Source organism: Quercus lobata, chromosome 11, assembly GCF_001633185.2.
Source record: "Quercus lobata isolate SW786 chromosome 11, ValleyOak3.0 Primary Assembly, whole genome shotgun sequence".
In the NCBI taxonomy this organism is placed as follows: domain Eukaryota; kingdom Viridiplantae; phylum Streptophyta; class Magnoliopsida; order Fagales; family Fagaceae; genus Quercus; species Quercus lobata.
Window position 1 is genome coordinate 55,721,440 of NC_044914.1, and position 14,272 is coordinate 55,735,711.

Genomic DNA, 14,272 nt, shown 5'->3' on the forward strand with positions numbered 1-14,272 from the left:
CATGTAATAATAAATGTGTCTAATAAAACTTTGCTAATTTTCTATGCAAGTAAGACCCAGAGGTTGGTTCATTAACAGGTGCACACCTATTAACAAATTCTTTAACTTTAAGCCTATTCCTTCATTTTTAAAGAAATGATCTGTCTAATTATTCTCTTCTGGCATGAAAGTTAAGTCAAATCAAGTCATTCACTGGTTAGGTTTTAAAATAAAATAATATTCGATGAAATAAAGTTATAAAACAATGTGTATGCGACTAAGGATGAGGATGATAACGTGTCGAAGAAGACAGAGTAAAAAAATATCGATGTAACAGCTATTATAGCTTGACACTAGTTATGCTAAGGGCCTAAAGTGTGTAATTATCACATAGCCTACAAGGTTAAGGCCAACTATTATCAAAGGCTACACGGCATCTAAATCCAAAGCATCTGACAATCTCATTAATTATAAAAGTTTTAATCCCACTTATAAATGATATTATAAATGGATTTTGCTAATAAATTGCCGAAGATAATAATAATAAACAAAATTGAAGCCTCCGGAGGGCTGGTCCGATGGTGTGAGATCCTGCGTACATGCACGAGTTTCTTGTTCAAGTCGTGGCGGTTACCATGTGAGTGTAGGTTTCTACTTCCTTGCATGCATTGCACCTCATCTATTGGCTCTATTAGGGTGCTAGGGTGAGGTCTGTGGTACCCCGATTATAGTAGTTATGGTTCAATCTAACATTTTCTAACGAGGGGTGTCCCTATTAGATCACGTCCTGCAGGGTAAATCACATATGGTCGCTCCTGCCCCTTTTATCATTTAAAAAAAAAAAAAAAAAACAGAAAATAGCATAGATCAATAATCTTGAAAGTTTGTGACGTGGCATTTTTGTTTCCATGTCCATTTTTTTTACAGTAGGTTTAATGCAATCACACTTGGACACCTGTAGTCATTGCAGTTTAAGACTCTTATAGTAATTAAGTTCAACTAATTAACAACATTGAGACATTGGATTAACTAAAATGTTATTTTTTCAATGCCATTAGATGTTTGATTATCATGGTATCATGTGTTTAAATATATTTTTTAACTGATTTTTCTTGCATTTGATTATGTACGTAGTACGATTTTGCTGACAGACATGACAAGAGTGTTCTTGCTAATACATGGGTTGCAATTTCTAGCATGGTTAGACAGAGGCCACGACTTTTGCTGTCTATGGTTTTGTGTAATTATGTAGCCCCTGGTGAACAACTTAAATTTCTTGGTTTATTTAGAATCATTATGGTATGGTTATATGTGATTATATAGTCCCCTTACATAGACTTTTTGCTTTATTTAGAATCATTATGGAAGTGGTTTTGTATAATTCCAAAGTCTCTACAAATTTCTAGGCTTATTTAGAACCTTTATGGATATCCATATTCTAGACAGTTGAAACTTATGATTATGATTGATATGAATGTTTCAGTTTATGTTGAATCCTCTATTATATTCTACCGATATGAAAGATGTGTTAAAAGCTTGGCCCTTCCATCTGCTTTGATTGAAAGAAAAAAAAATTAACGTAGTTTTAATGCAGTCACAGCTAAATACCTTATAGTCATTGCAGCTTTAGATTCTTAAGTATGACTAATTAACATCTTTGACACATTAGATTAACTAAGGCTGCGTTTGAATTGACTTCAAATTGATTCCAGAAATGATTTTCCGGAAAATTAGGTGTTTGGTTGTTACTTCAAATTCAGTCAAACTGAAAAGCATTTCCAGTTGACCGAAATGAGAGCCAAAACAACGGAAAATCATTTCCATTTTCATTTTCACTTCAAATGATTTATGGCCTTGGAAAATAGAAGAGAGAGAGAGAGAGAGAAAGAGCAAGAAGATCGTCGACGTCGGAGCAAGAAGATCGCATTGGAGCAAGACGATCGCACCGCTCCGATCGTTCAAACCCACCCTCGTCTAACTCAATCACCGATCATCGAGATCGTCTCACCATTTCCGGACCACGTGCGAAGAGAGAGACAGAGAGAGTAGAGAGATCGTTGCACCGCGAACCCACTCGCCCCGACGAACCCACTCGCACCGATTCGTTCTCGTTCTCGTTTGAAATTTTTGTAATAAAATTTGTTTGTGATTTTGATTTTTTACTTTCTCTCTTTGATCTCTGATTTTGTTGTTGTTGTTGTGGTGGCGTGGGTGGTGGTGTTTTGGTGGTTTTCCTGTTGTGTGGTGGTGGGTTTTGTGGGGGTGGTGGTGGAAAATAGCATTTTCAGAGTGTTACCAAACACATGAAATTATTTTCTAGAAAAATTTTCATAATACAACCAAACACTTGAAAATATTTTCCTTTCCGGAAAATAAATATTTTCCGGAAAATATTTTACATGAACCAAACGCAGCCTAAGATGCTATTTTCAATGCCATTTAGCTCTTTGATTATCATGGTATTTTGTGTTTAAATATTCCTTTTAATTTATTTTTCTTGTATTTGATTATGTTGTACTTTTCTTTTAAATATATTTTTGTTGACAAGAATGAGACTAGTTTTTATTATTTTGAGAGGTCACATTTTTAGAGCTAATTCAAAATTACCCACATGGACAAAGAGAAAGAGAGCCAGTTAAATTGTTCAAATTTAATAGAATTTGGAACAATCTATATATTTTTAATAATAAGATTGGATTAAGAAGAGATACAAACCTATCTTTTTAGAGCTAATCCAAATCTATCTTTTTCCGATTCTATCTTTTTCAATTCTTAAGCAAGTGGACCAAATTCTCTCAAAAAAAAGAAAAAAAAAAGGAAAAAAAAAAAAAAGAGTAAGTGCATCAAATGGACCGAAGTAGATTGAATAGATTGAAATAGACCAAATAAATCAAAATGGACTGAAACAGACCGAATTGTACTGAAATGGACATGAGACCATGATCATACAATATTTGAAGATTTTTTTAAGATGCAATATTTGAAGTTTTGAACATTAGAGAGAGCATATAACCAACAAATGCATCCAACTATAATTTAACATGTAATTCCTAATTGAAACCTAGTCCTCAACATCCACAAGATCAAAATAAATCTCAAAATTGTTATTCAATTGATGATGCTTTACCCTTTAAATTGAAGAGTTTGTATTTACTTATATATTTTAGGAAAGAAACAATAAATCCAAAAAAAAAAAAACATTTTTATTTAAAAGAAACTCAACACTACATTGTTTTTCATGAAAAATTACTGACTTTTTTTTTTTTTTTCCTTCTAGTTACAATCTAAGAGCATTCAATATGATGGTTGTAAAAATTTTAGTTTTTTGTAACTCAAAAACGTACATTATTTATTTTTACTATTCCACTTTACAATACACCCAAATACTCAACATCAATAATTTTATTTTTTTACCACTTCATTTAAATATTATTTTTTATTATATTTTAGTCTTTCCTCCATCCCAGTACCCTAGGTATTGTAGGGTTCTGAATCCCCCCAATGAATCTTCGAGTGTTGTTTTCGGTTGCAGAGTCAGAGTGAAGAGAGATGGACAAGGGCCACAAGGCAACAGCCTTAAACGTAGTGCAGTGAAATGATTTTTTTTTTTTTTTTTTTTTTGTCCTTGTGCAGGATATTATGGTACTACAAATGTTGATTTCTTCTATTGTATTTGACCATTTTAAGTAGTCTTTCTTTCTTTCTTTTCTAATTTTTTTTTTAAAAAAACACTGTTGAAATTAAAACCATTTTCTAATTTTCAAATGTTAAACCCCTGTTTTGGCCCGTATTAATTAGGAGTTAGGGCTAATAAAACCATTTTTAAAGCCTAGCTTGTGTTGTATTTACCCATCTTATTGTTCACAAGTTTTAACAAAAATTTACACAAATTGTAACTAAAACCTAAATAAATAAATAAAAAGTCTATTAATGTGAAATTATAAAAAAAAAATTAATATATATATATATATACACACAATTATAGTTGTGAAATTAAGTAGTAATTAAAAATTTAGTTATTTTTTTATCTAAATATTCACAATAATATTATTTATATATATATTTATATATATATATATATTAATGTCCAAATCATATTATATATTCTCTATCATAAAAGTTGGGCTTTACAAATCATGATTGTGATAAAGATACACGATCCTTAGATGCCACATGTATTTACAATTAAAAAAATACATACTTGTTTGTTTTCTTAAAACTATGAATATTATATTATTTACCAAATTAAAAAAAGGTTCAATACACAACAAACAACAGGACTCATGATACATGCACAATAGATATTTCAATATTGTCCCAATAAAAAATAGACAAGAAAAAATTTGAAACAGGTATCATAAAATATTTTCCAATCACTCTCTTAATTGTCCCAAATCCAATTAAACCAAAGCATTACACAATTGAGAATATATTAATAAAGACAAACCGCCCTATTATATATTACTATCTTATTTTATATGAGTAAAAATATAAGACCTGTAATTTATGATACTGTTTGTATTTGATAGGAAACTTTATTAACGAGTATCCAATATAAACTAAAATAAGAATAAACCTAAAATGTAAGGACTAAAATTGTATTTTCGCCAAGAATAAAAGCACGCCAAGGGAATGACTTACACAAGAATAGGTTGGAAGTCCAACAAGGTGTGAAGAAAAGAAAAATAAAGAGTGAGGCCAATGTTTTTTTGGAAATCCTAATTTAAGAGCATTAACAACTGGCCGGGGATGCCAAAAAAAAAAAAAAAAAAAACTCTATTTTGCATCCTCAAATACTACATTATCTATTTTACAACCCAGTTTTTATTTTTACATACAACATAATAAAATAATATAAACTATTTAATAAAATAATAAAAAGTATTATTCTCTCTTTTTTCTCACCCGCTTTTTCTTTTCACATACAACTCCATATTAAAATAACACATTTTTTTTACAACCTATAAACAGTAAGGTTGCATAAATAACCATTCATAAGTTGCAAATTTTTTTAAGTTTACAAACCCAAATGATGTAGATTTTAAGCAGCTTAAGTTGTAAAATAGCATATGGGAGTGTTTACACCTCAATGCGAATGAACCTAAGAGCACCCACACTAGATGTGCTAAATGTGCCAAATGCCAAATATTTGACATATTTGACACACCAAACACCAAAAAACACCAAATATCAGATGTTCCAAATCTCATAACTTTTACAACATGCTACAATGTCATCATATATTTGGCACGGTACGGAAATCTGTGGCATATGATTTTTTTATTTTTTTATTCCTCTTTCTCTCTGTCAGTCGGTCAATCCCCATGTTCTAAGTTTTTAAATTTGTGACATCTGTGGCTACAGTCCCCAATCCCCATCTGTGGCTACAGTCCCAGGTTTTAAAATAAGAATTAAAAAATGATATTTAAATGAAGTGGTAAAAATATAGAACATCTGATAAATGAGATATTGTAAAATGATGTGGTAAAATAATAAAGTAGGCTTTTGATGTGATAAAATGGCATAATTTTTACAACAGCTGCTACGAATGCTCTAATATACCATTCCGCCCAACGTGGTGAATAAAAGTAGACAGAAAAAATAAGATCTAGTGGAAGACGTACAGATGGGCTTTGAAAGTTTGACGTGGGCCTCTTGATTTCTTCATCAAAACATCTACCGACAAGTTCTTACTTTTTGTCACGTTGGTTTTAATAATAAGCCATATGTGCATGTAAGTATAAATAGAGGGAAAAGGGAGTCTCTTGGGTTAAAATTGCAAAATTTAAAGTTAATTTGCATTATAGCTACTGTTCGAAGTTAATTGGGAAACTGAGGAGAGAGACTGAATTTCGGCAATGACGTTGCCGAAATTCAGCCAAAAAAGCAGGAGAGAGAATAAGGATAACGAAATTCAACCAGAAAGCAGGAGAGAGGAGAGAGAATAACAAAAAAGTAGGAGAGAGGAGAGAGAATAACCAAAAGCAGGAGAGAGGAGAGAGAATAACCAAAAAGCAGGAGGTAGAAAATGTTGAATTTCGGCAATTGAGTGCTCTTAAAATTAAAAAAAAAAAAAAAAAGCAATAACGGCAATGTCATTGCCGAAATAAGAGAATAATTTTTTTTTTTTTTAGCAATTGTGATAATGGTATTGTCGAAAATGGGAAAAAAAAGTGGTTTCGAAATCTCTAGAAGAGTAAAAAACAGGTTTCATGTCCATAATATTTTCACAATAAATCACATATAATTAGTTATTATTAGTTAAAAAAATTTGTGACAACTAATTGTGGCAATGACATTGCCAAAATAGGAAAAAAAAATTGTGGTAATACCATTGTCGAAATAGGGAGAAAAATAAAAGTGACAAACTACTTGAGGTAATTGCATTGTCGAAATAGAAAGAAAAAAAATTGGAAATACCATTGCCGAAATAAGGGAATAAATTTTTTTTTAGCAATTGTAACAATGGGATTGCCGAAAATGTGAGAAAAAAAAAGAGAAAAGGATTATGGCAATGGGATTTCCAAAATAGGAAAACAAATTTCGGCAATTCCATTGACGAAAATGTGGGAAAAAAAAAAGAAAGAATTGGGGAAAAAAATTTTCCCTATTTGGATTACGGCAATAGCATTGCCGAAAATGTGAAAAAAAAAAAAAGAAAAAAACGAGAAAAGGATTACGGCAACGGGATTGCCGAAATAGGAAAAAAAAAATTTCCCCTGTTTCGGCAATACCATTGCCGTAAATGTAAATAAAAAATAAAAAAAATAAAAAAAAAGAAAAGAAAAAGAGAAAAGGATTACGGCAATCCCATTGCCGTAATAGGAGGAAATATCTATTTCGGCAATAGCGTTGCCGTAAATGTAAATAAATAAATAAATAAAAAGAAAATGGGGAAAAATTTGGAAAAATAATTTCCCCTATTTCGGCAATAGCGTTGCCGTAAATGTAAATAAATAAATAAATAAATAAAAAAGAGAAAACAGCAATGGGATTGCAGAAAATGTGGGAAAAAAAAAAAAATTTCCCCCACAATTTCGGTAATGCCATTGCCGAAATTGTGGGGGAAAAATTTTTTTGGAAAAAAAATTTTTTTTTCCCCCCCAATTTCGGCAATGCCATTGCCGAAATTGTTGGGGAAAAATTTTTTTTTCCCCACAATTTCGGTAATGCCATTGCCGAAATTGTGGGGGGAAATTTTTTTTTTCCCCCACAATTTCGGTAATGCCATTGCTGAAATTGTGGAGGAAAAAAAAATTTTTTTTTTCCCCACAATTTCGGTAATGCCATTGCCGAAATTGTGGAGGAAATTTTTTTTTTTTTCCACAGGTTTCATGTCCACAATATTTTCACAATAAATCACATATACTTAGTTATTATTAGTTAAAAAAATTTGTGACAACTAATTGTGGCAATGGCATTGTCGAAATAGGAAAAAAAAATTTGTGGCAATGCCATTGCCGAAATAGGGAGAAAAATAAAAGTGATAAACTACTTGAGGCAATTGCATTGCCGAAATAGGGAGAAAAAAAATTGGAAATACCATTGCCGAAATAGGGGAATAAAATTTTTTTTAGCAATTATGACAATGGGATTGCCGAAAATGTGAGAAAACAAAAGAGAGAAGGATTATGGCAATGAGATTTCCGAAATAGGAAAACAAATTTCGGCAATTCCATTGACGAAAATGTAAAAAAAAAAAAAGAAAAAAAAAAGAAAAAAAGAAATGGAATTACGGCAACGGGATTGCCGAAATAGGGGTGAAATTGTTTCCCCCTATTTCGGCAATACATTGCCGTAAATGTAATAAAAAAAAAAAAAAAAAAAAAAGGATTACGGCAACGGGATTGCCGAAATAGGGAAACTTGAAATAGGGGAAATTATTTAATTTTTCCTCAATTTCGGTAAAAGAAAGGAGAAAAGGATTACGGCAATAGCGTTGCCGTAAATATGAGAAAAAAAAAAAGAAAAGTACAAAAGGATTAAAAATAAAAAAGGAGAGAAAACGGCAATTGGATTGCCGAAAATGTGGGAAAAAATAATTTCCCAATTTCGGCAGTGCCATTGCTGAAATTGTGGGAAAAAAAAAGAAAAAGAAAAATTGTGGTAATGGTATTGTCGAAATAGGGGGAAAAAATTTGTGACAAATTAATTGTGGCAATGGTATTGTCGAAATAGGAAAAAAAAATTTGTGACAATCTAATTGCCGAAAATGTGAGAAAAAAAGAATTGTGGCAATGGTATTGCCGAAATAGAGGAGAGAGATATAAAAAAAGTACGCATATTATTCTTTCAATATATTTTTGACTGAACCAGTTTGGTTTGTCACGTTCTTTTAGAAATAGATAAGGATAAGGATTCAAGTACACTTTTTCTAAAGTGCACGCTGTAAACAAAAACAAAAAAAAAAGTACATAGATTCTTATAGAACGAAAAAATGACTGATGTGCACGCTGTAAACAAAAAAAACAAAGAAAGTACGGATTCTTACCATAGAAAAGAAAAAATGATTGATGTGCACACTATAAACCAAAAAAAGTAAAGAAAGTACCTAGATTCTTACAATATAGAAGAAAAAAATTATTGATGTGTACACAGTAAACCAAAAAAGCAAAGAAAGTACATATATTCTTACACTACGGAAAAAAAAATGATTGATGTGCACGCTTTAAAAAAAAAAACAAAGAAAGTACATAGATTCTTACAGTGGACTTTCCTTCGTTGTAAACAAAAAAAAGCAAAGAAAGTAAACCAAAAAAGACAAAGATTCAATCAACCAATCACCTCAACTCCTCATCTCATTTGATTTTTATTCTCTGCAGAAAATATATTTTGCCACACGTAAATCTTTAACGTGATTCTTTTTTGTCTACTCCTCATCTCATCTCACCTCATCTCCATTCTTTTTTGTCTGCTCCTCGTCTCATCTGACTTATATTCTCTGCAGAAAATAAATTTTACCACGCCTAAATCTTTCTTTTTTGTCTTTTTATTGTTCAATTGGTAATAAAAGAGAAGATAAGTGCGAAGTAGAATTGCATCTCATCACAATTCCTCAGGCTGCAAAGTTATTCTTTTACTTTGTTTCAGTGTGCCACAACTAAGGATTGTAAGTTTTTTGTTAATGTAAGTTTTTTTGCTTTGCTTATTAACTTATAGCTCTAGAAATTAACAAATTTATTATTATTGTATAAACATGTGCTTTGTAAATATTAGAAGCATTAACATTGTAAAATATTATGTATTGTTGTAATTGTAATTAATATTATTTGTATGCCTATGATTATGATAATTGTTGGTGTTGTTGTTGTTGTTGTTGCTCTTGTTATTCAAATTTTAGATTAATGAATTATTTTTTATGGTTATCTGATTGTGTGTTTTTTTTTTTTTTTTGCAAGTATCACTCTATAATTCTCACTCTTTTAGTTGGCATCACAATTGTGGTAAGCATCTCAATTATAGTTAATACTAATTATTGTGTGTATGATTATTTTTGCTAAAACTATTAATATTATTATTATTATTATTATTATTAAAATTATTTTTTGCTTCATAAATCCTTTATTTGAGTTTCTTTCAATTTTGTTGTAGATATATTTGAAATGGAGCAACAATACCACATCTCTAATGATGCAATGGAAGGCAATGTACGTTGCAAGATCCAAATTTATTAATGTCCTAATAATATATACAATTATTCAATTTACATGAAAATAATTTATACATTAGCAATATAACATTGTATATTTTTTTTTAAATAAAAATTCAGGTTTCCACCTTACGAGTGCGACCTCAATCGTTTGCACCCCTCCCGCAGTTAGGCGAGCGTATCGCCCCATATTTGCATCAATGTAGATTATACCGTGTTACCCGCCTACCACATATAGATATTGATTGGAGTCTTATCACTTCTTTGGTAGAGCGATGGCAATGTAGTACCCATACATTTCACCTACCTAATTGTGAAATGACTATAACTCTACAGGATATAGCAATCCTTACAGGATTGCCTATTGATGGCAATGCAGTGTGCGGGCCAATAAATTTGACTTGGAGTACAGAATGTCGTAATTTACTTGGGGTGACACCACCTGAAACAGCATTGAAATTTGGTGGCCTTAAAATAACATGGGTAAGGGATACATTCTCAAACCTACCAGAGGGTGCCAATGCTATAACAACCCAACAACATGCTAGGGCATACATGTTTCAGGTTTTGGCTTTACTATTTGGAAATAAGAGCCAAAGTAGATTGCATTGCTGCTTTCTCAAGCTGTTAGACGACTTTGGTGTAGCTGGGGAATATAGCTGGGGTAGTGCTACACTAGCTTACCTTTATAAAGAGCTGTGTACTGCTGCTATTAAAAAAAGCACGGAGATTGCAGGTCCTGTTTTCATATTACAATTATGGGCATGGGAGCATCTTCCATATCTGACCCCAATTCCAATAAATCCAACAAATTTAAATGGCGACGACCCATACGGTTGCAGGTATAATATTTACTTTTTATTTCTATACAATTTTGTAATCCTTGATACTTCCAAACCCTAAATATTGTATGACAATCATTAATTGTGTATAGGTGGAATACCAAAAGAACATTCACTCATACACCAATGCATGTTTTGCGTTCATACCGTTCTAATCACGATACACATAATAATAAACAGGTAATATATCACAATGCATCAATGGTTAATTTACTAGTTATATTATTGTCTTGATTGATTATAACATAGTTATTGTAATTGGAATTGCAGGTTATTTGGACACTATACGATAACTATATGCATCCATGGTGTCTTGCAGAAAGAAATATATGGACTACAACAGCGCCATTGCTGTGCTTCCAAATTGTAGAGTATTACCATCCAGAAAGAGTCATGCAACAGTTTGGGTTGTTGCAAAGATGTCCAAGGTGGCCTATAGACAATTTGGATAAATCTGTGCATTGTATAAAGTTGACAGGAAAGTCCACTGTCAATTGGAGAATGCAGCATGACCAATACTACGAGCGTTGGAATATGCGAGCTGAACTTCTAGTTGGAGATGACCATTTTGATTCAAGTGTGGACTATGCAACATGGTACCAGCAAAATGGTCACCTATTCACAACACCAGAGGCGGCTGCCCATATATACCAGGTTATTATTTTAGCTTTTTCGATAATACTGCACTAATATTGATAACAAGTTATTTACACATCCAAATACTGCACTAATATTGATAATAAATTATTATTTTCACTTTTTCAATATTACTGCACTAATATATGTTATTTTCCTTTTTCTGCGGCAGCAAACTGAGGTCAATAAAATGTTAAATTTAGCTGTTGCAAATCAACAGAGGAATGATCTCACAGCACAGCAAGTCCTTCCACCAATAGTAGAGGGCCTTACTCGACTGAAGTTATCAATGGAAGCAAATATTTCCTCCGTCCCTACTGAAAGGGTGACAAACTTCAGGCGACGACAAAGGCGCCAAGGAAGATAGCCGCAAACCTATACTGAAACCCACTCATCTACCTCTGCACAACGTGGACAATGCCGAAATGATGATGCCGGACCATCCACCTCTGCACAACACAATATGTACAGCTCTACCCAAGCTGGGCCATCAACATTTGCTGGTAATGAGCCAACCACCTTCAGTGAGTATAATCCAATTAATGTCAACGAGTATTGCATGAATTTATATCAACAAATTGGGTCATCCACTTCCATAGGACAAGGATTTGAGGGTTTGTTTAGCTATGACCATTATCCCCAACCTAATTCAACACCTCCCTCCTATCACCCATCGCCACCTCCATCTTATGCTGGGCAATACAATTATGGCCAAGATAGCCAGTACAACTATGATTTCTGCACACCACAACCTTCCCAACCACCCCCTCATGTTGGTGATTTTTGCACACCACAAAATACATGGGTATGTGCTCCAAACTCCGAAGAAGAGGCCTCTGTAACAGACTTTGAGGAAGATGCCTCAAATGAGGATAGTGGGGAAGATGCAGAAGATACCCAAGAGATGGAGGTGTCTTCAGATAATGAAGATGATGACTATGGTAATTATCAAACGGAGGTTGATATTAGAACACAACCGAGGCGCATGGGGAGAAGTCCTGTGCAAGCACGAAGGTACCCACAACGAGAAAATAGGCATCCTCCATGTTGTGGAACGCAACAAAAATTGAATGTACCTCATCGTCGCAATCACTAATCAATGTAAAATGACTGTTTATTAAAAATATATTAAAGTATTATCATTATTTATGCATCATTGTAGCAAAAAATATTATGCCTAAATAGTATACATAGCACATTATACATAGCACATTACCGAAATTGTGGGGAAAAAAAAAAATTTTCTCCCACAATTTCGGTAATGCCATTGCCGAAATTGTGGGGAAAAAATTTTTTTTTTTCCCCAACAATTTCGGCAATGGCATTACCGAAATTGTGGGGAAAAAAATTTTTTTTTTTTTCCTCCAAAAAAATTTTTCCCCCAGCAATGGCATTACCGAAATTGTGGGGGAAATTTTTTTTTTTTCCCCACATTTTCGGCAATCCCATTGCTGTTTTCTCTTTTTTATTTATTTATTTATTTATTTACATTTACGGCAACGCTATTGCCGAAATAGGGGAAAATTATTTAATTTTTCCTCAATTTCGACAATCCCATTGCTATTTTCTCTTTTTATTTATTTATTTACATTTACGGCAACGCTATTGCCGAAATAGATATTTCCTCCTATTACGGCAATGGGATTGCCGTAATCCTTTTCTCTTTTTCTTTTCTTTTTTATTTTTTATTTTTTTTTATTTTTTTATTTTTTATTTTTTATTTACATTTACGACAATGGTATTGCCGAAACAGGGGAATTTTTTTTTTCCTATTTCGGCAATCCCGTTGCCGTAATCCTTTTCTCCTTTTTTTCTTTTTTCTTTTTCACATTTTCGGCAATGCTATTGCCTAATCCAAATAGGGAAAATTTTTTTCCCCAATTCTTTCTTTTTTTTTTCCCACATTTTCGTCAATGGAATTGCCGAAATTTGTTTTCCTATTTCGGAAATCCCATTGCCATAATCCTTTTCTCTTTTTTTTTCTCACATTTTCGACAATCCCATTGTTACAATTGCTAAAAAAAAAATTATTCCCTTATTTCGGCAATGGTATTTCCAATTTTTTTTCTTTCTATTTCGACAATGCAATTACCTCAAGTAGTTTGTCACTTTTATTTTTCTCCCTATTTCGACAATGGTATTACCACAAATTTTTTTTCCTATTTTGGCAATGTCATTGCCACAATTAGTTGTCACAAATTTTTTTAACTAATAATAACTAATTATATGTGATTTATTGTGAAAATATTGTGGACTAATTATATGTGATTTATTGTGAAAATATTATGGACATGAAACTTGTTTTTTACTCTTCTAGAGATTTCGAAACCACTTTTTTTTTCTCATTTTCGACAATACCATTATCACAATTGCTAAAAAAAAAAAAATTTATTCCCCTATTTCGACAATGACATTGCCGTTATTGCTTTTTTTTTTTTTTAAAATTTTAAGAGCACTCAATTGCCGAAATTCAACATTTTCTACCTCCTGCTTTTTGGTTATTCTCTCTCCTCTCTCCTGCTTTTTGGTTATTCTCTCTCCTCTCTCCTGCTTTGGGTTATTCTTTCTCCTCTTTCCTACTTTTTTGTTATTCTCTCTCCTTTCTCCTGCTTTCTGGTTGAATTTCGTTATCCTTATTCTCTCTCCTGCTTTTTTGGCTGAATTTCAGCAACGCCATTACTGAAATTCAGTCTCTCTCCTTATTTTCTCAATTAACTTCGAACAGTAAATATAACGTAAATTAACTTTAAATTTTACAATTTTAACCCAAAAGACTCGGGAAAAGGGGTACCAAAAAGACAGAAAAAAAGGGGGGCGGCTAGAAGAGAGCTGAAACGCAGGACAGAAAACAGGAGCATAGGTCTGTAATTTTTCTCTTTAATTCAGATTCTCTCTCTCACAATACCCCAAACAATGAAAATATGCTTTCAGCACTTATTGCCTCTGAACTGCATATCTGTACTGTATATCAAACTATTTAATGCAGAGAAATCTTGACCTTTTCAAATGCAAAAGAGACGGAATCAACCACGTGTTGAATATGACTATAAGAGAGAGCTTGCAGAACATGCAGAGGCGTGTTTCAATGAGTTTGGAGGTACTCAAGCAAAGTAGTTGGATTGGTCATTTTTATTCCCGAGGAACATGGTGCATGGGAATTCCGTGT

At 32.5% G+C, this 14,272-nt stretch overlaps 1 protein-coding gene across 1 annotated transcript; it reads left to right on the plus strand.

The window, feature by feature from the left end:
- Positions 1-9,946: 9,946 nt before the first annotated feature.
- Positions 9,947-11,473, plus strand: LOC115967201 (serine/threonine-protein phosphatase 7 long form homolog). The gene is made up of 4 exons (XM_031086260.1): positions 9,947-10,470; positions 10,563-10,650; positions 10,741-11,124; positions 11,279-11,473. The coding sequence occupies exons 1-4, from the start codon at positions 9,947-9,949 to the stop codon at positions 11,471-11,473; spliced, it is 1,191 nt and encodes a 396-aa protein (XP_030942120.1).
- Positions 11,474-14,272: the final 2,799 nt, after the last annotated feature.

What these genes read in the sequence shown, in the direction of transcription:
- LOC115967201 (XM_031086260.1), top strand. Translation starts at nt 9,947, where the DNA reads ATGACTATAACTCTACAGGATATAGCAATCCTTACAGGATTGCCTATT. An exon ending in GACGACCCATACGGTTGCAG is followed by an intron (nt 10,471 to 10,562) that starts GTATAATATTTA and finishes AATTGTGTATAG; the next exon opens with GTGGAATACCAAAAGAACAT. An exon ending in CGGCTGCCCATATATACCAG is followed by an intron (nt 11,125 to 11,278) that starts GTTATTATTTTA and finishes TTTCTGCGGCAG; the next exon opens with CAAACTGAGGTCAATAAAAT.